The 26,792-nt window shown below is 37.3% G+C and overlaps 1 protein-coding gene across 1 annotated transcript; it reads right to left on the reverse strand.

Moving 5' to 3' along the window:
* Positions 1–388: 388 nt before the first annotated feature.
* On the reverse strand, positions 389–23,611 carry LOC149085348 (uncharacterized). The gene is made up of 5 exons (XM_089233948.1): positions 23,397–23,611; positions 15,797–17,058; positions 3,061–3,378; positions 2,647–2,900; positions 389–1,639 (listed from the first exon to the last, which is right to left on the reverse strand). Exons 1-5 carry the CDS (start codon positions 23,421–23,423, stop codon positions 762–764), a joined length of 2,739 nt encoding a protein of 912 aa, XP_089090074.1. The 5' UTR covers positions 23,424–23,611; the 3' UTR covers positions 389–761.
* Positions 23,612–26,792: the final 3,181 nt, after the last annotated feature.

Below are 26,792 nucleotides of genomic sequence, written 5' to 3' on the forward strand. Positions count from 1 at the left end.
TCGATCACTTGAAGAACGATTTTTTTGATTATCAAAAAGCATGCATTATTTGAATAGTTGAGTCGAGATAATTTTGTAAAAAATTATAAAAAAAATTAGCACTGTGTGAAGGTGTATTAATTTGGCTGTTTGATCTGTTTCTAAAAACTACTTAGAAATGAGATGGAACTTAAAATTAAAATTTGCAATTGTATTGTATGTACTCTATTTTGTATGTTTGAAGGAATTATGTTAGTAACCCTGTGATAGCTTTTGTGTTTCGCATCAATAACAAATGGTAGTTATTGAAATTTGCATCCCTCCCCCATAGCTATAAAATGTTTTCTCTAGTTCTGTTATGTTTGCTGTGGTTGTGTTTGTCGTTCATTTGGCCATTTTAGTTATAAAAACTGATAAATTAATTTTTATTTTCACCAAATTCCATCTTTACAGGTCAAATTCAGTGTGTTTGTTGATCATAGAGTTTCTACAGCATTGTCCAATTGTTCATGTGGTACTGATTCAACAGTTTGAAAATTTGTTCCTCTATCTCGAAAAGGATTTCATTTCCTTCACTTCAAAATTGGTTCTTTAATTATCACTGAAACATCGAAACCATTTTTATAACAATCTTTTTCTTCTAAACTTTTCGTTTCCTTTCATTTCTCTCGATGCATAAAATTTGCGTAATGCATTTTTCTGCTATATTTTTTCAAAAAAGCTCCTGTTTTCTTTGCTCTAATTTTCAGGCTGAATGCACCCGTATATTACCTCTGCCTATGTCATAAAGACAAGTATTCAAGTATAGGATGATATGAAAAATTTATCTTTTGACCTGCACTCGTTTGTTCTTCTTTTGTATCGGTATCATTTTTGTTTGATGAATCAGGTAACTTATCAGGCTTGGCGAAGTCAAACAAGTTCTCGTAAAAGATTCTGCCGTAGGAATCCAAAACAGATTTAGTACTCGTTTCAGTATTGCTAGAGGATTCATCTAAAGGAACAGCAGTCGTAGGCGTAGAATCTGAAAATTCTTGATCATCACTGGATTGTTTTGACGTTGTTGATGGAGACGATTCTGTGTGTGTAGCTTCATCATATTCATTGTGAGTCGTTACATCTGAGAAAACATCAGAACGCATGAAGTCTGGTTCCTTCAAGTCTTCGCTGGAAATACTTTCTATAGGATGCAACTCAAACTTTTTTAAGCCATCGGTTTGTAAGTTGATAGTACTTTTCCCCGTAGGACTCAAGGCGAAAATCGGTTTCGGCCTAGGAATTGGAATTCGAGGTATTTTTATCGAAGGTGGAACTGGATTTGACTCACGCAAAGGAACAGTCACTGGCACGTGATGTGTCGCGTAACCACCGCTGCTGTCATGATCATTTTTATATCTTTGTATTTGTAAGATTGTAGGTTTACCAGTATTGATTCGCTGCTCTTCGTCTTCTTCTAACAACTGTTTGAGTACTTGTTCAGGCGATACTTGTTTATAAAACTGTGGAAATTGTTGGAGTTGTTGAGTCCAGCTTATTTGTTTTCTAACTTCATCCAGAAACTGGGGTGACTGCGCTAAAACACCGGCTTGTCTACCTCCACCTAAGATGGCCCACAATGTATCACTGAATGTTGATTTTTTTCTCTTGTCATTTGTGGAACCTGTAAAGAAAAAAATGATAGAATGAAAATCTTGTACCATGTTATAGTGTTGCGCATGGCTCTGATGACCATCAGCCATGGTAAACTATGTCCATGGGCCCCACATCTTGGAACATGGACCCCTAGGCTAGGATCTTTTGCGGGGCCCCAGAACAGACTTTCATGGGGCCCCTTTGTGATGAATGTATGCGTGAAAAAAACAAAAAATGACGAGAATCGTCCCGGGCTCCATGTCTGGAGCCCTGTCACTACCTCCCTTATGGGGGCCATGAATATGTCCTCAGCATTTATATTAAAACTTAAAAAACAGATCTGGATTTCTTGTGTCGTTGTTCAACTAACCATACTTGTTGTGCGTTCTCTCTCACCAGGTTGTAGAAATATACCGGGTGATTCAGAAAAGATGGGAAAACTTTAAGAGGTTATAGTACACACCAATACAAACAATTGTCATCAAAAAATGCATGGTCTAACTTGAAACGGCCGCTTCGCAAGCGTTAAAACGACATTCCTGTTGAAATTTATCGGGAGAAAAAGAACACCATGCATGCAAATGTAACCTGGGAAAGAAGATGTAACCGTATGTGAATCTGCATCACAGTGAATAAAGGGCGCGGACTCGGTATTAATAAATTGTGTCATTATCCCGTACGTTAAAACTGTTAGAACGGTTTTGCACGCTGGAATAATTTCACAGGGCTGGCGTTCGCACCTTTTATTCAATGTGACGCAGATTCGCATACGGTTTCTTCTTCCCCAGGTTACACTTGCATGCGGGGTGTTCTTTTTCTCCTGATAAATTTCAACAGGAATGTCGTTTTAACGTTTGCGAAGCGGCCGTTTCGAATCGCGCTAGCGCGTTTGCGTTTCATGTCAGTTAGAACATGCATTCTCTGATGACAATTGTTTGTATTGGTGTGTACTATCACCTCTTAAAGTTTTTCCTATCTTTCCTTAATCACCCTGTATATGATAGAATATATGGAAAATAAGACAGTTCAACTCACTCTCTGATGCTGATGCAGAGGAGGGAGCACTTTCAATATGGCCAAGTTCTGTATAGTCCCGAACAGACATATGTGGCTGAGAATAATAGTTGTTCTTTCCTCTTATATGACAAGTGCATCCAGATGGAACTCTGAAGATATCGATGTGCAAGCCTTGGTCTTTATTGAAAACGAGAAGTCGGTGATAACTGAACACTTGGGAGCATTTTGAACGCATATGACTTACTACATATTTGCACTGGCTTCCAGCAGCCCTATATTAGTACAAAGAGGAGGGATATTATATATTAAATTTTGTATAGACTAATACTGTCTGTATTTAATGAGAATTTCACAGATGTTCAAAGTAGTAATTGGAAGGCTTAACTTTTAAAATACATAAATGTATTGTGAGTATAAAATCTTTTAACTTACAGGCACTTTTCCATCCTTAAAGTTTGCGAATATTCTCCAACATTGACGACCACTTTCCATTCTCCCTTACGGTTTTTGGCTCGATGAGGCTTAGCATAATGGACTTCAGAAGGACAAACAAATCCACCCCGAGGCCCATATTCCAGTGGCCGCACCGTTTCAGACGTCTGCGAAGCTTGACCAAAATAATGATTGTAATCGTAAGCCAACTCTTGCTTCCGATTCAGTCCTTCCACTTGACTTTTTCTTTCTTTAATTTCGGCATACATTAGATCAAACTTTGCTTTGTCTTTGTAGATACTACTCATAATGGCCGAACTAGAATCAAATTACAGTTTTATCATCGAATCTTCGATTAGGAAAAGATTATTTGTCAAATAATAATAATAATATTTTCTACAGGGTGTTCGTAAACTGTCCAGAAAAAATGGAAGGGTTAATAGTTCCCATCAAGACGAACAATATTTACGATGGAACCTACGGTCGCAATCTACTCAGTGTCAAAAAAAGGAAACTTAAGGCCGAAACACACTACACAACGTTTATGACGTGACCTAATTATCACGTCACGACAGTGAAGTGCGTTTCGGCCTTTACAAACACGTCCAACAAATACATGTCCTCACTTCTGACGTCATTTCTTCTCTGCCGAGAAGCAGCACTTCTCCAGAACATATCCATCAATCATATGCTGCCACGTCCAAATTTCTAATGAGAAAAAGTTGTATCGACAGTTGCAGCTGGTTGGCTGATCAAACTCGAAGCCAGCTGAAGGAAACTTGATTTTTGAAAGCGTGACAATGCTATCATATCTTGTATTATACTACCGCGATAAAAACATCCGAAATGACTACGTAAAGGCCATGGTGGATTAAGCATACTAAGAATTGGCAGCTATGAATTTAACCACGTTTTTCTGATGGTTTCTTTAAATTTTTTCTGCACAGAAAATGACAGTTTTTGTTTGTTTTTTCCCATTCTATTCTTATGTGTATAACTAGAAATAACAGACAATTACAGAAAAATAATACTTAATTTTTTAATTTAAAAATCTTTTTAAATTTTTAAATTTAAAAAGATTTTAAAAAATTTTTAATTAAATTTTTTTTTTTCAAAAGCTCTTTTTTGAATTTCTTTGCATGGAATGTAAATAATCTAGTTTTTAGATAAATTATGTAACTGAACTAGATTATGTATCTATGTAATTGGATTACAAGATTGTGTATCTACACTGCTGGCCACCGTAAATGCAACACCCTGAAGGAAGCATGCAAATAATATGAAATTTACAACATGCATTAGCGAAGGTGAGATATGCAAATGATTAGAATTTCAGCGCAGACGCACATCACGCGCGCCTGTGGCGCCACTTCAAAGCGCTATTTAAGGCTTGGAGATTTCGACGATTTGAAGTACGGCAATTGTGTTTTTCTTGTGGTTTTTTCAAAAAAACGATCAATTATGCCCCGTAGAAACATAGCGATCATCTTTTGATCAAGTATCCAAGTTCGACAGAGGAAGGATAGTGGCCTACCGAGATTGTGGATTATCTTTCAGGGAAATCGGTAGTCGTGTTGGACGAAACCAAACAACTGTAATGCGGATATGTGATCGTTGGATGCAGGAGGGTACGACGGACCGACGTGTTCGATCGCATCCACCTCAGTGCACCACTTCACGTGATGACAGGCGTATTGTGCGTATGGCAGTGACGGATCGCTCAGCCACATCACGAACCATAGCACAGCACATTCAGTCTGTACCGCATCATCCAGTGTCTGCGCGTACCATTCGACGCCATTTACAGCAGAGTGGTCTGTCCGCAAGACGTCCATTGCTTCGTCTACCCTTGACGCAGAACCACAGACGTCTCCGCCGCCAATGGTGCGATGAAAGAAGGATGTGGACGGCACAATGGAATGAAATTGTCTTTACTGACGAGTCACGCTTCTGTCTGCAACACCACGATGGTCGGATTCGAGTCTGGAGACACCGTGGAGAGAGGATGCTGAACAGCTGCGTTATGCACCGCCACACTGGTCCTGCACCGGGTATTATGGTATGGGGCGGTATTGGATATCACTCTCGCACTCCTCTAGTACGCATTGCCGGTACTTTAAAAAGCCAGCGCTACATCTCCGAGGTGTTGGAGCCAGTTGTCCTTCCTTACCTTCAGGGCTTGCCCACAGCCATATTTCAACAGGATAATGCGCGACCACACGTGGCACGCATTGTCCAAAGGTTCTTCGTCAATCGCCAGATTGAATTGCTTCCCTGGCCAGCTCGCTCTCCGGATCTTTCGCCGATAGAAAACATGTGGTCCATGGTTGCTCAACGATTGACCCAGATTACATCCCCAGCTGCCACACCAGATCAACTTTGGCAACGCGTGGAAGCTGCTTGGTCTGCTGTACCCCAAGAACACATCCAAAGTCTCTTTGAATCAATGCCGAGGCGTGTGGCAGCGGTGATCTCCAACAATGGCGGCTACTCTGGCTACTGATTTTGGCAGGAACCACACTTCACAGAAGTCTATAAATTTAATCATTTGATGCTTGGTCAACATGTTATCTACAAAATAAATATTGTTGCAATATCTCTTGTCTTTCTTGGTGTTGCAATTTGGGTGGCCAGCAGTGTAGATATCATTATTATACTGTTGCGTGAAGCCATAGCGTTTGTGCATATTTAGTTAAACTTTTAATTTTCGTTAGTAGGCCCTCTTGGGGGCAAAGATTACAGGTAAGTCAATTTTTGGAAGAAGTGGATACCTTTGTCTGACACAGGCATATCAGGCAAGTACACGGTCTGTTCCATAGTAAATATTCTTCGTTTTTATGGATTACCCTTCCAATTTTTTTTCTAAACAGCTTACGAACACCCTGTACATGGAACATTATAATCATGACAACGTGTTGCACAATGTAGTCAATTTACCCCTTCTGAACACAAAAATTTCCCTTCGTCATACTTGAAGTCTGAATGATTTTACACTTTAACCCTGAGATCATTCTACGGTAATGTCTGCTAAATGCAAGTCAAAGTCAAAATATTCACAAAACCAAAAAATTCAAATTCGCATTTATGCAAGAGGGGGCCGAAAAAGACATTGATTAGTTTTTGTGAAATATAACATAATTTATACAACCGAAAATTATGTCACTCTCCACTATTAATACGAAAGCTTCTACAGCTGGGTGATGCGAAGATAAAAATCCAGAGCAGAAAATTCAAATGCCTTTGCGAAGAATCGAACCCAAGTCCTCTGACTTACCGGATGAGCGAGCTAGACCACTACGCAGCAAAAGCAAACGCATCCTCTCTCCTTAAAGCTCGTGTGCGTTGAACGGGTCACACCCGGACCTAACTCAGGCCAAAGCTCTTATTGCTGACACTGCCACCAGATGGCGACTTATCCGAAGACGATAACGCTCTCCATCATCCCATCATCGACATCCTCTTCAGATACGTTGCCACAGAGGATGATCATCGATGTGATGATGACATCGCTTCCGTATGATGACACTCTCCGCTATTATAGCGGAACAAGGGGAGTATCATCTTCGGATAAGTTGCCATCGGGTGGCAGTGTCAGAAATGTGAGCTTTGGCTTGTACAGTCCCGTTCAGCGCGCACGGGCTCTAAGGAGAGGATTCGTTGCTATTGTAGCGTAGTGGTCCAGCGTGCTCACCCGTTAAGTGAGGGGACGGGGGTTCGGTTCTCCGCAAAGGAAGTTGAATTTTCTTTTCTAGGTTTGTCTTCGCATCATCCAGCTGTCGCAGCCTTCGTAATTTACATATCAAAATAAAACATAAATGCGAAATTTTGACAATTTGCTGCTTGATATACGTATATATATATATTCTTTTATACCAGTTTTCCTTAAAGTGTGCGTCGCGGCTCCTGGGGCGTAGCCAAACTTTGTCAGAGGCGTCGCGGCGAGCTAGAGATATTGATTTATGTGACTATGCTTTGAGGTGGCTCTTTTACATGGGAAAATATCTACCAAACTATTGTGGGGGAGCAACAGATGAACTATGAATTGGGGAAGAGAAACGCCGGTAACAAAAGTTTGAGAACCACTGTTTTATGCAACGTGGATATGCGCTTTTTTCCTTTCAGTAGGCATATGTATCGGACACCATTGAAAAATGAATTATATAAATACAATATATAGGTACGATAAATGTGATAAATGCGGTTATTATGCACACTCACCAAGCATTTCGGTATAAGCGATAAATTTCCCTAAATTTATCACTTTTACCGGCGATTATGCATAGTTACCCAAACGTCGTTGGTAAATTTAATACGTACTAAAAAAATTATCACTTTTACCGGTGATTATGCGTAATACCCAAGCGTCGCGTCGTTGGAAAACATGATGAATCGTATTATATGATATACTGTGCATGATAATTCATACATGTATTGTATCATTATATGAGAGTACGATCGTAAAATTTGTTAGCATTATGTCGGGTACAATCGTAAAATTTGGTATCATTGTATCGGGTTTAGTATCTATGTTCATCACACATACCAGACTTATTTGTAATTTTTTCATATTTATCAAATTCACCAATTACACTAGGATATTATACATAATCGCAGATAAAGGCTGTAAATTTCAAGTATTTATCAAATTTACCAACGATACTTGGTTATTATGCATAATTGCCTGTAAAAGGGATAATATTTTTTTAGTATTTATTTATCAAATTTACCAACGACGCTTGGTTATTATGCGTATTCGTCGGTAAAAGTGATAAATTTATCAAATTTACCAAGACGATTACTAAGTATGCATATTATTAGCACATAATACCGTAACAATATGCATGTACTTCCAAGGGAACTGGACGTGCAATAGAAAATCGAAATTTCGTTACCTCATTTGATAGAAGAACTACGGAAAAGGTTTTCACGTTATTTTCTCGAAATACACATCAACGTTTTATCGAGTTTGAAGATAAAAAATTCAAAAGGAGTAATTTCACAAACTTGTAATACTTATTATTCATTAGGGTTCAAAAAGTAACACACTGTACATCTCTTTGTGATTTTCCACTAGAAGAAAATTTGGGATATAAACCTGCACGGTATATTCAATCGCGTATTCACGGCGATTTCTTGTGCAATCTCTCATCGAAGTAGTATTCAGATGGTTCATTGGTTGGTCAGTAAAAAGAAAACGCAATTTTCTACCAACCAAGACCTACTTATGTTTCTCTTACCTATCATTTTGAGATAATTTAACTATATTCGAAAACATAATTATGTCAGACGATTTATGAGACTGATCTACAAACGTCAGAAGTAGCGAATAAAGAATACGATGAATCTGTATAAAAGAGACGAATAAAAGTCTTCACATACATACATACATATGGCTGCATTAGCCCTCATTGACGTATGCCAGTCATTCTTGACAATGTCGAATAATAAAACTGGCATAATACAGAGTGGAGTTACTATAGTACAAAAAAAATTTTTACCGCATCAAGCAGGAACTTATTTTCCTTTCTTTATTGTAGAAATGCATGTCACAAAATGAACTGTTCTAATATTCTTTTGTATCTTCCCAGCGGCCATTTTCCTGTCCATTTGACACAGTGGGAATTAAAAGAATAAAAAAGAAGCTGAGCTGCGAGTGCAGATACAGTTCAATAAGAAGGGAATGGCGAACAAAAAACTTGAATTTTATTACCTATTCATAGATATTATATAACTACTATATTGTGCATGCGGGGTTGCTTGTATTTCCTGCTCCTAACCACGTGACGAGTGGGTACAACCACGTACGAGGGGAAAAAAAAGAAATTCCTTGTTATTCCAATGGCCACTCGTTGGGTGGATTGCTTGAATGCTTAAAAAATCGTCGGAAACGACCAAATAGCAATGTGTTGTTGAACGCTATTAAAGATTTATAAAAGGTGGCAACACAATACTTTGCATATGAAAACCTCATTTCACATTTTTCTCGAATATATATTAATTTTTTGTCATGTTTTTTAAATGTTTCAATTTTTTAATGTTTCTTTATTACACTCTTCGCTCGACATTTTGTTTCCAAAAGAGTACATTACTCTCCTTTTAATGGCTAAAAATGCACCATTCGTGTAAATTAGAACGTTCACCATCATTGTGCTTCATTTCGAATGAATGTAATGACGAATAATATTTCTAAAATTAATTATTCGGAATTTTTCGACTAAATATGAATTTGGGGTCATTTGGTGATTTTTTTTCACGTCGTTTTGTTTTCTAGAATAGAAAATGTTCAACTCATGCACTTTCAAAAACTAATTTGATGAGAAAAAATTTTGTAAATATTCAATTAATTTTTTTAGATTTATGCGTGTGCTATGAGTTATTATGACTTCTCAAAAACCAATTTATTTCAAGTAGTTATACATTATTTAAAATTTATGTGAAAAGTGTTCATATGGGAAGGATAATCTTTCGCAAAAACGGACGACCTCTTCCAACAAACATTTGCTTATTAAATTAAAAGAGTATCAAACTTTGAGTAGAGAATGCTTATAATTTATTGGTAGTGGGTTTTTCCTTTTTTTTTTTTTTTTGGAATCTATAAACTAAAAGCTTCGATTCTCAAAAACAGATCATGATAAGAGTATTTTTTCTTTAGGAAGTTCTCTTGAGCTAAGCAGGAGATTTTAAAAATAGAAAATCACATTATAAAATCTAGCATTTTGATCTCTTGCCCATTCAACCACGGAATAAGAAGGTAAGTTTAACAAATTTATCAAGCAAAAAGAGAATTACTTAAAAAATTTTAATTAAAAATCTCAAATCTTATCAAAAGTTCGACACCGTAAAATTATCGCATTTGCATTTCCCGTTCTGCCACCTAACCATACATATTATATGCGCTTTATATCCAATTTTAAATAAAACCACGAATAGCGAATCTAAATTTTCTCCACCTTTCGTGAAGTATAAAAAAAGGTGTCGCCATGTACCGAGATAACACGCCAAGTGATGAAGACCATGCTCCTGTTATTCAATTCACTTGGGGAGTGCGAGCTTTAAAAAAAGAGGAGTATCAGACAAAAGGATGAGCAGTCTATGTAATCTTATGCCTATGAGTCTATTTTATGTCATTTATATTTGTCTATCAAATTTCCACCATTGCTTTCATGCGGTATAGTTTATGAAATCATAAGCTCAAATATGCATGCAATCCCCTTTGAAGAACTTTTAATGTTTTCTGAAGGGCGAACATTTAAAATTTCTCTTAAAGGTACTACAGCTGTCGAAAGTTAGTCGATTTGCTGTCGATTCACTTTCAAACTGCCCATATACTGTAAACGCTTACATAAATTCCACATTAAAAAAATAATTAAAACTGGACATGCAGGAATTTCATCACTTACACAGGGTATCTATAATAATTAAAGGTTCTCTTTCTGAGCATTCTGCAACTGTAACTATTCATCAGAAAGCAACAGAACTTTGAGAACGTCTTAATGAAGAGATTGAAAGAAAATTAAGGGTAAAGAAAAGTTAATACAAGATTCATTGAAAGACTGGTTATTTGTAGAGATGAAAGTTACAAGGAAGAAAGTTGTTCGAGTCCCTGGTCTCACGCTTGCTCTACCGTCTAAGCTATGGAAGTAGATAGAACACTCCAACCTTGGAGAGTATATATATGTTGAAAGGCCCCGTACATGGACGGCGGCAGCAATCTGTATGCATGTGGCCATCTGGTGTACTATGTCATTCACGAGCTATTAGTTAATTGCTGCCACCGTCCATGTACGGGGCCTTTCAACATATATATACTCTCCAAGGTTGAACTATTCGCTCTGCTTCCATATCTTAGATGGTAGAGCACTCGTCCGACAAGCGAGAGACCGGGGTTCGAGTCCCCGTGGGGACAGAGATGAATTTTCTTCCTTGTAATCTTCATCTCCACAAATAACCAGTCTTTCAATGAATCCTGTATTAACAAGTGGAGAGGACATTTCTATATGAAAGAAAAGTTAGTTACAAAATTCACTACTAGAAAGCATTTTCTTATCCGATATATCTTCAAAAGGTTGCACATATTGCCATTTTTTTGCAATTTACTCGTCTGCCGTGCACCAAGCAACGTATTCAAACATATTTAGTAGAATCATTTTCATTGTTACATTTTTCGATACCCCCCCCCCCCATATCACGTTCAGTTTACAAAAACGTGCTTTATTGGTGAAAATTTTTACCGAAACAAGTGATTTTATCCCAGAACGTCAGTGTCTTGAGATAACAAGGTGGTAGTCCTCAATGCATAGCATAGCTGATTCCATTAGCCCTTCAACCAACCAGAAATCACTAAAACCCCTTTGAAATTCCATATACAATAAAACCTTGATAAGTAGTCATTCACGTTGTCAAGAAATTATGACGGCTTAAGCGAAGTGCTGTCAGTTTCATTGTGCAATACTCTGAAAATCGTATAGACTTAAAGTAATATAACATTTATTAAAATATGAATTTAAATTGCAATACACTAATAAAATTTATAGATTATAAAAGAAAAAAGAGACGACATTTTTAAAAAAAATTTTTTAGAATTTAGTATTTTACTTTACTTATGATGGTAAAATACACAGGTACAATTAAGTACACTTATACTAGTAATTTTCAATTTCAACTACTCAGAACTGTTCGAATAGTTAACTTTTCTCTATAACATAACTATTACGCATTAATTTTACATACGCATGCATTTTACATTTTACATACCCATGCAGAAATCAGGTTCAGCTCGAACAGTCGATTAACGTATCAAAAACTTTTTTTTTAGTCAGCAAATGAACTTCCTCAGTGTAATTTTCGTTACTTGCGCTATTTCAGTACATAAGGCCATTATGGTAACGTTTAAACACATGGTAATGCTGTTATCACACAAGCTCTTTCTTTAAAAAAAGAGGGCCATAGAAATCATCTATTCCCCTCCCTCAAACTTTTCCATAGTGACGACTTAACCGACATTGGCGGCCGACAACTACCAAATAAGTTGTGCCGGGAGTGTGCATGCGTACCTAACAACCCAAGTGCGTATCTACTGTTGTGCGTGAATTTTTTTTATATGCAGACATCTATTTTTTAAACTATGAGTGAAGTCTTATGATTGAATGTTCGTACCGTTGAAGATCTTTTGCTCTCTGTGACTTTTTAAAGGAATGATCTGCTCGCAATTGTGATTTAAAGTTTTATATAAATACACAGGGTGCATAGCTAACAGGGCGTATGGTATGGTTGATCCTAGAGGCATACTTCCAATTAGAAAAAAGTATCCCAATAACGTGTAGTACTCAGATATATATGTTCATGTTACAAGGGGTTTTTTTTTTTGTATATTTATTAAAATAAAATAAAAATAACTTTTCATACGGACATCCTATGCTCAAAAACCAAATTAGACAGTTGTTGCTCTTTCTCTCCTGATGCCAACAAAAGAAAACTTCCACGTTTCTAAGTGCAATATTCGCTGAGATATTTGAATTCGAAAAACGCAGGACAGTTGGGAAAAACATCGTTAAATGTGGATAAAATGATTTACCTGTATTTAATGCTGTTTTTCCCCAAATTTCCTCCGTTTTTTCGAATTCAAAAATATCTCAGTGAATATTGCACTTAGAAACGTGGAAGTTTTTTTTTTTTGTTGGCATCAGGAGAGAAAGAGCAACAACTGTTTAATTGGGTTTTTGAGCATAGGGTGTCCATAAAAAAGTTAACATTTTTATTTTAATAACTGTTCAACCCCCTGCAACACGAGTGACACATCTGAGTACTACACGTTATTTAGATATTTTTCTAATTGGAAGTTATGCCTCTAGGATCAACGGTTCGCAAGTAAAATGCCGTACGCCCTGTTACCTACGCACCCTGTATATACTCAACGAGGTGGCTGAAAAAAGATGCCCATAAAAAAATATGGATGTCTACCATAACTAAAATACGGTAACCCAATATAAAAGCGTATATCTAGAAAATAATTCATAATATATAATACACTGCTCATAAAAAAGATTACTTGGTTATCTTATCTATTACATAGCTTCTTAATTTATCCCAATATGTTTATCGTACTTCTTTTTAAACGTATCAATTGCGTTAGAATTCACGACCCTCGGAGTTGAACTATTCCATTTGTTAACAACCCTATTAGAGAGAAAAACTCCCTGTGACACCACAACCTGGAGTTCTCCCTTACTAAACGAGACTGGTCTTCCCCTCGATTGACGATGTACTAATAAAATAAATCATGATCCATCCTATACATCCCGTTGAAAATTTAACCCCTCCCCCGACACCTGCATTTTTCCAATGCAAACATAATCAAGAAATCAAGTCTCTCTTCATAGCTCAAGCCTTGTGTGCCAACAAGAGCACGTGTAGCTCTTCTCTGCATCCCCTCAACCACGTCTATGACCCTCTGTAGGTATGGTCTCCAAAATCTTACAGCATACTCCAGTCCAGGCCGAACTAATAAGCCTCGGAAAAGCGGAAGAATGACTTCAGGAGCATGGAAAGAGACCTCATTATTTCTCTAAACCAGTGGTTCTCAACCTTTTTTTGACTCGCGGAGCCCTTTCTGGTCTATAATTTCTATGGCGGGGCCCCGTAGGCCTATTTTTTATTTATACATCAGTTACTGATTTATTTATGTTATTTAAAGTATTTATAACTTCTTTTTTTTTCAAATTTACTGTTTTTTTACTTTCCTCGAATGGCCGCGGAGCCCCTGGGTAGTGCACACGGAGTCCCAAGGGCTCTGCGGAGCACTAGTTGAGAACCGCTGCTCTAAACTCTTTGCCATCTCTTCATTAGCACATTTCCACGGTTTTGTAGCTTTCTGATGATTAGTTAAGCCGGCATATCCTAGGAGCAGGTTCTTCTGCACCACGTGAGCCGAATAGGATCATTTCGCATCAGCAGAAACGTGTAACTTTAAAACGCTACTCGTTTGTGTTTTCCTAGCGTGGCGCATCATCTGTTCGTTCGTCTGCGTGTCCACTATTTTTGACATTTTGCACAGTAAAAAAAAAAAAGAGAGAGAGAGGCCGAAAGGGGAGGGAGAAAGAAAACACAACAAAAAAGGAAAAAAGATCGGCGAAACGCGCAGCGCGCAACGCATTTGACACCTTCAGAAGCAGTCAGCCAATCACGCCCGACTCAAAGCGCTGGCGTGAGGTGTGTTCGTTTTGTAGGAAAACAGTGTACCACTTTTCCTGTTGGTGAGTGGATGGCGTGTCGCACCGGCTGATTCACGTTGCACGCGGCGTTAAAAATCTGCTCCTAATAAAACCCGGCTTTACGACTGCAGACAACTCAGAACAAGGAGAATTTCTTTTTAAACTATAGATTGGCCTATACATATATCATGATATCAGCTCAATTCTTTTTCTTATATTAACCAGAAACACGTTTCATGTTATTACTACAGTGAAATCACGAAACAACGATACTCTGCGGGCCCAGAAAAAATACCGTTATGGAGGGATTATCATTATATTGAGAGGCAATATTACCATCATGCGCTACCAAATTTATGCTTTTCTTGGCATCTTTTCTAAGTCCACATTGTTAGTACCACCAGAAGTGCTCTTAAGGCTTTAAAAATTAATTACAATTTTTAATTAATAAAATTCAGTTACGTTTTGTCCCTATAAAAAAAGCTTACTGCATTACACTTTTGTGTACTACTCAAAAAGTAGCTTCACAGCAACTTCATTAACACTCCCAGACAGCACGTTGCGCAAAACACTGATGTTATTAGACGCCCTCAGAAGAACAAAAATTCGTTAGGAATTTGGAAATATATTAAAAGCGAAAAAAATATACCTATATAATGAAATATCGTTGTACTGAATTCTAAATTTCTTCAAAAATATCGTTATAGAGGAATTTATCGTAGTAAAGGATATCGTTGTATCGAGAGGATTTTAACATTAGACTACAGGCAATTCCAAACAGGATTCAAAAAATTATCGTTGTAGAGGGATTTATCGTTATATCTAATATCGTTGTACCGAGGTTTCACTGTATTTATGGATACAATATTTTTCATAAAAATTGTGTGAGAGAGGGAGTAAATTAGAAACCCTTCTCAGTTAACTAATTATCGTGTACTGTTTGATCCTGCCGAGAAAAAACCACAATCTATATTTTTTTTATGTTTTACTCGTAGAAAACACAAAAGAAACACGGAACAATCGCAATCGAAGAGAGACTCATCAGTTTTATGGCCGTATGAAAACATGCATTAATTTTGAGGGATAGGCAGGAAAAAAAAGGGGGGTTTTTTTCAGGAAAGTCATTACCGATAGCAGTCAAGCGACTGATCGTGATTTTATACAATGTGCGAAGCTCATCACTCAAAACGAGCACGAAAACGTGAGCAACTAGCGCATGACATTGACAGTAGGTCTCTGGGTTGGATAAAACGCCCTGAGGCTGGAATACTCCATAATTATCCATACACAAGAGAAAACAGTGAGAATCTTCATACAAATCAATATGTTGTTGAGCTGGGAATTTGTTCAGTCAAGCCTGTTAAATGAATATCTACTAGATGGATGAAGTTCGTTTTCATCTGACCATACTAATATTTCTAAATGAGTTGTCAAAAATTCATAGACCTCATCAGGCAATAACCACGTTATAGAAATTCAAAATACAGAGAGGGTAGAAAGTGTATACCATCAAAATACTTTCTTACCTTGGATAGTCTGAATCATCCAGGCAGATTTCTTCAGTTAGGCGATCGCACCTTGGTCCTGAAATCCAATCGGCTTGAAAATCCAATGGTCGAAACGTGGACTTCACTAATGGTTCATTGTTCTTTAAAGATCCCACATAGTTTGATGATGGAGATTTTCGGTTTGATATGTTACTAAGACGGACGCGGTTGTTTTGTGGGTGCACGTTTTCTACATTAAGTAAATCTTCGTTCTGTAACAAAGTGTAAATAGCAGAGTCAATAATGTTTTCGGTCAGTTTATGTTCATCGGGGTTGGTATAAGTGGGATTGTAAGTACCGAGTAAGATTGGAATCAGTTCTGGTGGAAGCTGAGGAAGTGAAATCAGTTTTCCCTTTAAAACACGTATCACGGGTACTGGAGACCGTACATTTGAAAGTGGATGAGGACTAACAATTATTCCATATTGTCTCTGTTCAGCTGGAGTCATGGGCTCACTTCTGTCGATGAATCCTGCTGGATAATTTCTGCCTGTTGTGCGGTTACCGTTGTCAATTGTTGTGTTGTTCTTTGGGTTCAAAACATTTTTCAACAAGTGTGAAAGTAGTAATTGCTGCAAAGAAGGAGAAACATTACTATGAGGTCTGAAAGCTCTTGAAGCGATTCCGTCAGTTCTTGGAGATACGTCATCACTGTCTGCGCTCGTTCTCTCAAGAAGAGACATCGTCAAATTTCTTAATAATCCCATCAGTACTTCTGAATGCTTGAATTTGTTTCCGCTATCTGGATATGCTTTCTCACTATGGTTTCCACCATCTGTGGGAAATCTATCAGCTTCAACTACGTCTCGTTTCTTCCTTTGATTAATAGACGTCATATCTTTTTCATGAGCTTTATGTAATAATGATAAATCTTTATCACCTATTTGATCCTGAAAACGATCTTTGCTTTTATAGTTAACATTGGAATTAAGGAAACTAATATTTTTAGGTGACCTAAATACCCTCATTTTTCTAGATGTATACCTAGAAAATCTTTTTATATTATTATCTTCTAACCTCTTTATACGGATAGCAGTTGGCTTATTTCTATCGAGTCCGGCTGTAACAAAAAACTCGGCAGCTGTGCTTGCATAGGACCATTCTGGTTTATAACGCAAGCCACTATTTGATGTTATTAGAGAAGGTAATCTCGATCGTTTTTTTATGGGAAGACGATGCACTTCGACAAATGACACTGAATATAGAATCAGAAATGCGACAATTATGAAGTCACGTCGAATCTGAAAATAGAAAGATGCATATTGAATCAGATAAATGTGATTAAAACGGAATTGGAACTCACAATAACTTAGAACAGCGTTTCTCAACCTATGGTCCGCGGACCAGAGGTGGACAATGACATAAGTGGTCGACAGGCAAACTTGATAATTTAATTCTGAATGAAAAACTATTCAGTTGTTGTTGTTGATGTTAGGGGCCATTCAAGTATTACGTAAGCAGATTTTCAGCCATTTTTGACTTCCCCCCCCCCTGTCAGCAAAAGTCGGTAAAACACTGACCCCCCTCCCCTCCTGTCAGCAAAATTTCGTCAGCAGCTTAGAATATTTCATATCTTCAAAAAGGGGTGGTTGATGACGTAAGCAACCTTCAAACCCCCCTCCCCCCCCGTTATCAAAAGTCAGCAAATCCGAGACACCCTCCCCTCTCTCGATGCTGACGTAATACTTGAATGACTCCTTAGTAATATCTATAAGCATTTAAATAAAAATTACACATTCAATGCATTTACTTAGACTCATCATACCGCATCAAGGAAATTGCCATCCTGAATACTCGATATCATTTATGTGGTAGAAAAAAAAAGGCAATAAATCACATATTTTTTCTAATTACTGTTAAAATTGCTGAAGCACGGGCTTATTACAAATCAACGTAAACCAAAATGGATTGCACGAAAGAAAAAAAAACAACAAATAAAAAACGCATTCTCATGCCTTGGTGACTATATCTCACTGGGAAAAAATACGGGAAACTGTTATCTAAACCTTAAAATATGGGGTATCGCCAACTGTCCCCAAAAACGATGCCATAACTCGGCAAAATCACCAATTGTTAAAATTTCTGAAATGGAAGGGGAAATTAAGGGCTACTGGGAATCATGTTGAATTGAAAAGTAGTGCACGGAAGAAAACGTTGAACTTTTTTATTACCTGACAAATATGTGAGATGGATATTTATATTTATAGCAATAATTTTCATAATATAAGTTATAAGTTATGACGACTATCTTTAGCAAATTTTACGAATTCAAATAAGCATCGTGAAACAACGAGAGAAATCGAAACAACCAAAAATACAGGGATGTCCCGTAATACGGGACACAATTGGCCCGTCGAATTGTTTCAGACGTTTTACTGATCCTTGAGTCCAGAACGGTTGAGAAACGTGGACTTGGAACATTATGCATTGAAATATATACCTCATAATGAACCTCTCCTCAGATTTTCATGCACAGCTTTTAGGGCAGTCATGGGAAAATTATTCAACCTCAAAAGGATAGGAAAAAAATACACTCTCTCTGCCCGCTAACAGGATGTATTGAAAACAAACAATATTTAGCAATGGAAAGGAATGGTTAAGATAGAAAAAAAAAACTTTTTTTTTTTTTCGTGCAAGTCTCAAGACAACGGTTGGTCACGCGACATCAGGTTCGTCTTCCATTGTAAGAATAAACCATCCATACTGACTTCTTGACCTACTCTTGCTAGATGTCTTCAAGCGTGGCGAAACGGAATACGCCATTCGAGAAAAGTCTCAATAATAACAATAAGAACAGTAAAAGAAACACCTATCGGTTACCAAGAAAAAATTAACTTAAAATACTGAGTCTCTCGTTCGCCCCCGGTTACTTTCAAACACGAGTTAAATACTGATTCGAACCGATACATTCCTCTCCTGAGCGTTCGGGTTGGAATAACATAGGGTACAAATCAGATCTTGAATATAAATGATGGCTTCCAGCATTTGGTCGAGTTTTGCCGACTGAAGATAAAAAATTAAAAAAAAAAAATTATTGTTTTAAAAAAAAAACGCATAATTACTGTCGAATACGCAAATATAGGTATCTATGTCGCATTGCCTTAAACTAGATAATATTGTAAGAAATAAAACGTAAATTTAAAAAAAATCTTCACTTTTCCCTTAGATCTAAGATACCAAATGCTTTCAACATTACTGAAATTTCAGAGTTCATTTCGTATAAAACGGTACAGTAGAACCTCTTGATAACGGACACCTAAGGGACCGAAAGTTTTGTCCGTTAACGAGGAGTGTCTACTAATGGGGGAAGGTACGATGAACAATATAACCTCGTTTATACGACGTTTCGTTCTTCGGGCGAAATTGATTCCTATACATTTTGATGTTAAAATGTATATGTGTTACACACACACACACTGTGTGTAAAAGTGATACACCGGTGGTTATGCAAAATCATCAATTGTCTCAATAAAGAAAGTTTCATGAATTTTCAGTACATTTATCACGTTTACCTGTGATTATGCATAATTTCGGAAAAAGTTGGAAAGTCTGATAAATATGGAAAAAAATATTTTTATAACCTTTCTTTTCTTCTTTAAACCTATTAATTATTTTCACCCGTACATGATACGTGCACTACACATATTTTGTATTAAAAATTACATTGAAATAATTGTGGAGATGAAAACATTCATAAAAACATTATCAGTCTTGTAATGTCGGCTTTCTTTCATATGTATCAACAAACATTGCCAACATTACCATTCGATTTCACCAACCTGGACCATATGGTGACATGAGCATTCACAATCTGGTCATGTTCAGTAAATTAAGTAATTAATTGACGACTTATATACCAACATGAGCCTGGGATTAAACATAATCTTGGCTAAATGTGATAAATTCTCGGTTTATGACCAAAAAATTGATAAATTAGTTTGCCTGATTTTACTGTGCGCATTTAAATTAAGACATTAGATGGTATGTGGACGTCTCAGCAGGCGCGGTTCCAGAACAATGTGTCGAGAGGGGCAAATTTTGTAAGTTTTTTGATTCATCCCTTATTTTATGGGACAGTCAAATTTTATCAAAAATTATTATTCGGTTCTTGGGAGGGGCGATCGTTCCTATATCCCCCCCCCCCCGAATCCTCGCCTGAGTGAAGGAAGGCATCTTCAGCTGTGAATAGAGAGGAGGCAAGCATCTTCAACTACAAATGAAGCCGAAGCAGATATCTTCAGCTGCGAATGGGGAGAAGGCAGACATCTTCAGCTGCAAATGGGGAGAAGGCAGACATCTTCAGCTGCGAATGGGGAGAAGGCAGACATCTTCAGCTGCGAATGGGGAGAAGGCAGACATCTTCAGCTGCGAGTGAAGCCGAGGCAGATATATTCAGCTTTGAATGGAGCGAAGACAGACATCTATAGCTGCGAATGAAGCCGTGGCACGTGGATCCAGGGTGATGTGTCGGATAAACGACTTAGCAGGTGCATTGGATAGTCCCGTATATAGGACAGACAAATTCACCCCATATTATTCGGCTCTTGGGAGCGGCAATTGCCTACCTCTGGATCCAAGCTTGTTTCTCCGATTGTTTGATAGGTTCAGATTGAAATTTATCTCTAAACCTATTTTATGACCAACTATATAATGATCGGAAAACTTTGCATGTTCTGAAATAAACCCTTAAGTTATATTTTTCAGTTATCATCACCCAAAGACCCTTTGGTCGAACAGCAAAGGAATGGCTTGCACTATGCGCCATGTCATGAAATAAATCGCTACATTTACATTCTTACTTCTACTTTTCTTTTCAAAAACAACTCACGGACCTGTTGGAATGATTGCATTAGTTACAAGGAAAAAGTGGGCAGATTCAAAAATTAAAAACATGTGGTTTTGGCCCCATACCCTTGAGGAAGGCGCTAAGCCAGAAATTTTAGCTATAATGGGCACTTTGAAAATAGTATGATGTGATTTAGGGATTCTTCGATTTTCCAAAATTTTACCAAATGAAATTCATAAAATTTTGAGTAAAATATACATAGTATTATGAATTTGAAGGCCCCTTAAAACATGGGGCCCTAGAAAAATGACCATGTTGCCCATACGGAAATCAGGCCTAGGGTGGACCCAACACGCTAACCATTCAATCATCGAAACTTATTTTACAAATCATGATAAATTTTTATTAATTGTGAGTATTATTGGAAGAACGCAAAATGTATAAAACGTGCCGAAAAACGATAATAATGATTTCCATTTTCCATTTATAACAAACATATTACTGTATTTATATTTATATAACATTAATTGATGCTATAAAAATATTTTTATTCATTTCACGAATCTGTTCGCTAGATGTAAACAAATATAGGAATAGATAAAAAATTAAGGCTGTGCCAGCTTGAAGCAATTTAATATGCTGAACATATTTGTTAAATTATAGAATTTCTTCACCTGATCTTTGTCTTTTTTAGAAAATCAGTTATTTAGTTAAATCATTGATTTCGAAACTACTTTCGATCTTCATACTGTTACGTGTTTTCCTAGATATTGCTACTGGAGGGCCCCCAAAGTAGAATATGCCGAAATCTGCGAAGTGCGCGCAGAACAATCTGGAAGAATTTTAAGAAAAATATAGAAAATTATGGGAATTGTTATTGCAGAACATTTCCAGTCAGCCACGTGTTTGTTGCAAAATAATGTAAAACATTCTGCTTTGGGGCCGGGGGGCAGTGCAGTCTTAACGCATGGGCCCACCCGGGCACGGTCCGGGGGCCTCACAAAAATGAGATCCGGTTGAAATTTTCTAGGATTTACCAGGTAGGGCCTCCGAAAAACCATTTGGCCCGGGGGTCCATGATACTCTTAAGACAGCCCTGCCGGGGGGTGGGGGGGAAGCATCAACTCTCTCCCAGCAACGAAAACTGTTGTCCACAGTGGAGACAATAAATTTTGGGGGGTCTCTCGTCTTCTAAAACTTCATCAGACTCAATTGGAAACTAAAATCATGATCAGTTTTCATTGAGTGTACTTGTAATTCCCCATGTCGAAAAATTTAATCAAAATATCGATTCAAGTATTTTTAAATATGAACATGTATCTGGAGAATGTCATGTATAGGAACATAATTCAAGAAATTTCTCTCTCTCTAATCAGTTTCATCAAATAAATCAAGTTAAATTATAAACTTTTAATAAAAACTTTAATCGGATTATTCGAGGCTCAATTCAACGGATTAACTCAACTAAAATTTTTAACAACGATTACACAATTGATCAATTAATTACTTCACTCCTCAAAACAAGATAAGCACTTGACTAAATGGATTCCCAAAATTTTTACGTTCGCGGCTTCCCTAGGAATAGAATTTTTTATTGGAAACAACTCGTGGTATTCCTGGCAACTTTAAGTACACTTGTATCAATGGGGAATTACTGTTTAAATGCAAAGTTCTGTACATCATTTAACTTACAAAATAAGGCAAACATTCTCAAAAGAAATCGGTAACTTATCAATGGTCGTCAATGACGAAAACAACATAAAAATTTAACTGCTCATGAGATCAATCGCTTTTCACACACTTCCAGAATTTTTATTTAATATAACGTATCAAAATAATACAAATTCCCAAAGCCGTATATCAAATTCAAAATTGACGAATTAAAACAAAAAATTATTTGATCATTTTTGTCGCACCACGGTAATTTTCTACACACGAGGGCTAATTAGACCGGGACCTATAATTTATTGCCGATTCCGAACGGCAGGCTTGTTTTTATGCTCATCGAGCGGGTGGTGCTCTAACCCCTCAACGAGGGACTCCAAGCGATAGCAATTTTTTTTTGCGGTCATATGTCGCCTGTTTCTATTGTACCCCTGTGTCAGGAAAGTTTTCTGACAAGGACGAATTTGCATATGTGTGCAAAGGGTTCTTCAAACATTCATTACTGCAGTCAGTTTGAAGATAAAAATTCAGAATTGTCTTTGCACATAAGCTGAGGTCATTTTATTTTCATTTTATATTATGAATTTTCTGGTAGATGTCCCAATTAACGGTAACAACTCTTGGTTTGTTGCAGAGCATGTGTAGCTGTGATTTCTCCAATTTGTTAAAATGTTTTTTTTGTATCTCTTTTTTTAACCTTGAAGTTTCAAAATCCGCGCGAATTTTTTTTCTTACTTCAGTTTGAATTACAAAGAAGCCAGTTATACTGTATGCGTGGAATGTAATATTACTTTTTAATAAATTTATTTTATAGATGTTTTTTGAGGCTCTACCTCCTTTAAGACAGAGCTTGATCGATCGTGCTGGTGAAATACTTAACAAACATTCGTGTCTTCAAAAATTTCCCGGTCTTAAAGGGCTATACGATCTCGTTAAGGCCCTGTACAAGCAATACACAATTCGAGATAGATTTTTTTTTTTAATGATTTTTCAGGTTTCTTAAAAAATTACCAGCTCGAAAAAAAAATTATGCATTGAGGGATTAAAATCAGTATATACAGTATATCTTTATATTTCAAATTAAATAATTTTCAATTATAAATATTAATTGTGAAAGAGAACACTCACCCTTGCACAGCTCGATGCGTTGCACATGGTGGAAAATTTAAGGCACGTTATCAAATTTCACATTGATTTCCCAATGATCATATTCAAAACTTTCGGATCAGCATCCCTTTCGCAAGAGAAGATGCGCAAATGTGTTGAACTACATCACGGTTGGATTTCTTGTTGAAAACTGATGAACGGTAACTTGACTGTCGTTTCTACCGGTGCAGCTTGTGTTCCGAGTTCGATGCCTTCGGGAACGAGCTTGACCTTGACCGCTCCAGTAAACATGAGCCTTTTTTATTCTTTCTTCTATACCACTTTTTGAGGGTGGAAAAAGAAGAAGGAAGACAATCCACATCCACACAAAACAGAACTAAAACTAGTCAACTTAAATAAAATAAAAAATCCATCCACAGAGAGATTTCTCTAACGACCAGCAGCTCTTTCTGTAACATTTCTAACAAAATGGACTTAATTTCACCTCTTCTTGACCTGAGTTAGCAAGAAAAAAAAATATTATTATTTCAAATTGGATCGAGATGAACCAACAGATATAGTAAGGCCTAGTATAAAAATGGGTCTTGCTTGATGCGACTGACACGATAAATATTGAGCGCGAATACAATGATTCGAGTTTTGTTTCCTGTATTGTGTATCCCATCAAAAACATTTCATGTAGAAAATATAACCAAGTCTTGAGATTCTTTACCAGTAAACAGTTGTGATATTTCACGTAGAGTCAAGTCCTATCAACTCGGACACTTTGATTCATAAATCACTCCAAGGCTCAATGGTTCTCAAACTTTTGTAGAGGGTGGCTCTTTTGCCCTGACAAAGTTTTTCCGTCGCTCCCTGGAATAGTCCTCTAAAAGAACCAATTTTCAAAATACTGAGTAAGCAACCATCACTGTCAACAGCTCACCGCGACGGCCTTAAAAAAGGTTGTCGACGCCTCTAAGAGCCGCCCCGCACACTTTGAGAAACACTGCTCTACAGTTGGAAAACCTTTTGTGACTACGCAATTACACAGCGAAGTAAGAAAGTCATCATACCTCACCTTACGACAGAGGCGTACGAAGGGAAGTGCATAAGGGTCCCGCGCCCTCCTCTCCCAAGCTGACCAAAAATTAGAAGGAAAAAATTAAAATTCGGTTAAAAAATTGAGACATCGAAAGAGAAAATACCTTTTATATGCCATTCTAACCATTTTCTGTTAATTTAAATTCTTTCTGAAGGTTGGTAACTCAAAATTGCTCGGGAAGATCATTTTTGCCCCCCCCCCCCCGTGTGTGTGTGCCCTCTAAAGGTCAAAGGTCGACCCTGCTCCCCCGAATAACAATGTTGAGTAAAACTAACCGGAAACACTCGGTGTTGCCCAAGAAAAGTTGTAAATGCCCAAAGTGCGACGCAAGGTTACAGACTCAAGTGCATTGTGAAAGAGTGGTGTTTTTACTAGTTATAGCAGAGGTCGGCAACCAAATTTAACTAGTAAGCTGCAATACATGATAACTTTTCCGCTTACCAAATATCGACTCTGATATATGATACGCGCCCCTGCTATTTCGTCATACTGTCGAATCCCGCTATAGTGAACTTGGTTCATAACGAAAGACATTTTTTTGGTCCTTTCCCACTAGATGAAAGAATGAAATACAAATACAAGGCCACAACAGGCTAAATGCCCAACGAGTTGGTTGAACAAAAAGATACCCATGGTAAATATGGATGCCATTATATTTCTGAAATACAACCGCCCAACTAAAAACGCAATTATAAAAACTATAAAGACTATTTATACATGAAAAAATATATTTTTTACAATATGCATATGAAAAATATTAATGGTTGTCTTATTCAAGGATGGATAGCTTCGCGATTCACTCCGACATGTTTATTGTACTTCTTTTTAAACATGTCAATTGTGTCAAAATTTACTACCCCCGGGGGTGAAATATTCCATTTATTAACAACCCTATTAGAGAAAAATACCCCGCCACACCACAACCTAAAATTGTCCCTTAACAATCGATACTGGTATCCCCTTGTCAAAGAATCCGATTGACGACGTATTCATGATCCATCCTGTACATCCCGTTGAAAATTTTGAACACTTCGATCATATCCCCCGACACCCGCGTTCTTCCGATGTGCAAATATATTCAAAAAATGAATATTTATCTTCATAATTCAAGCCCAGTGTGCCAACAAGGACACGCGTAGCTCTTCTCTGCACCCCTTCAAATAAGTCTATGTTCCTGTGTAGGTAGGGTCTCCAAAGTCATACCGCATACTCCAGTGCGGGACGAACTAAGCCTGTGAAAAGCGGAAGAATGATTTTAAAAGAACGCGAAGAGGCCTTTTCGAAAATGAAACCGAGCATTCTATTCGCTTTTTTGACCACCGCTGAACAATGTTCAGAAAACCTAAGCCGTTCGTCAATGAGAATTCCCATATCGGTGACGCTAGTTGCATCCTGAATAGTGATACCATCTAACTCGTAAGAGAAACATGGGTTGTTCGAACCAAAATGAGCGAATTTATCTTATTAAATCGAACATAGCGCACCAAATCTTCTGTTCCTTGAAGTTCGTTATTACGGGTGTTTGACTGTATTATCACTAAATACAATATATACCAAAAATTACTTCACGTTACATTTTTTTATTACATAGATTACAACCAATCTGTGTTGAGTTCAAAATTATTTTTTTTTTAAATTAGAAAGAAAGGATTCAGTGATCATACCATCCATCAATAAAAGGGAATACTTGACTCCACATGAACCCATGAAACATCACAGCCTTCTACGAGTATGGATTTTCAAGATTCGGCTACATTTTTTACGCATAAAAGCGTGATTTCAACCCTCTTACCGGCATTCACGTGATATCTCGTCTCCTTAGAAACCTCTTAACAACAAGCCCAGATATTCCTTAAAGTTGATTTCTCAATGAAACACTTTCCTCTATACCCCCCTTACTTTGAACCTACTGAAAATCTGAAGAAAGCCTACTTCATTAAAAAAAGATATGATGACAGGTGATTCAGTGATTTCTACTATGCCAAGGAAAGGGTTAGTAAGATTTCACTTCTTTTTGTGAGCATCCTCCTTTCTTGGCTTTGGGACAACATTTTACTTAGCTTCATTTAAATGTTGTTAATTGTTTTGTCATGTAATTTATTGTACTGTAAAGTCAAATACGCATGCGATCAAAGCCTTATTACTCGCGTAAACGTACAAAATTATATTTCCGTTTCAAAAAAAATGTTTTTTATGGAATTGTCATGTAAAAATTAGGTACAAATATGTGTACCTCTGGAGCGACAAGAGTAACACTACCTTCGTACTATATCACGGTCCCCACAAGGATGAGGCAGACAGGGCTGCAGCCCGGAGTGAGTCTTATCTTCTAT

This window comes from Pholcus phalangioides, unplaced genomic scaffold (genome assembly GCF_987345545.1).
Source record: "Pholcus phalangioides strain wild (caught in Gottingen) unplaced genomic scaffold, Ppha-v1.0 ptg000007l_1, whole genome shotgun sequence".
In the NCBI taxonomy this organism is placed as follows: domain Eukaryota; kingdom Metazoa; phylum Arthropoda; class Arachnida; order Araneae; family Pholcidae; genus Pholcus; species Pholcus phalangioides.

What these genes read in the sequence shown, in the direction of transcription:
- LOC149085348 (XM_089233948.1), bottom strand. Translation starts at nt 23,423, where the DNA reads ATGTGCAACGCATCGAGCTGTGCAAGG. An exon ending in GATGATTCAGACTATCCAAG is followed by an intron (nt 3,379 to 15,796) that starts GTAAGAAAGTAT and finishes ATTTGATTCTAG; the next exon opens with TTCGGCCATTATGAGTAGTA. An exon ending in TTAAGGATGGAAAAGTGCCT is followed by an intron (nt 2,901 to 3,060) that starts GTAAGTTAAAAG and finishes GTACTAATATAG; the next exon opens with GGCTGCTGGAAGCCAGTGCA.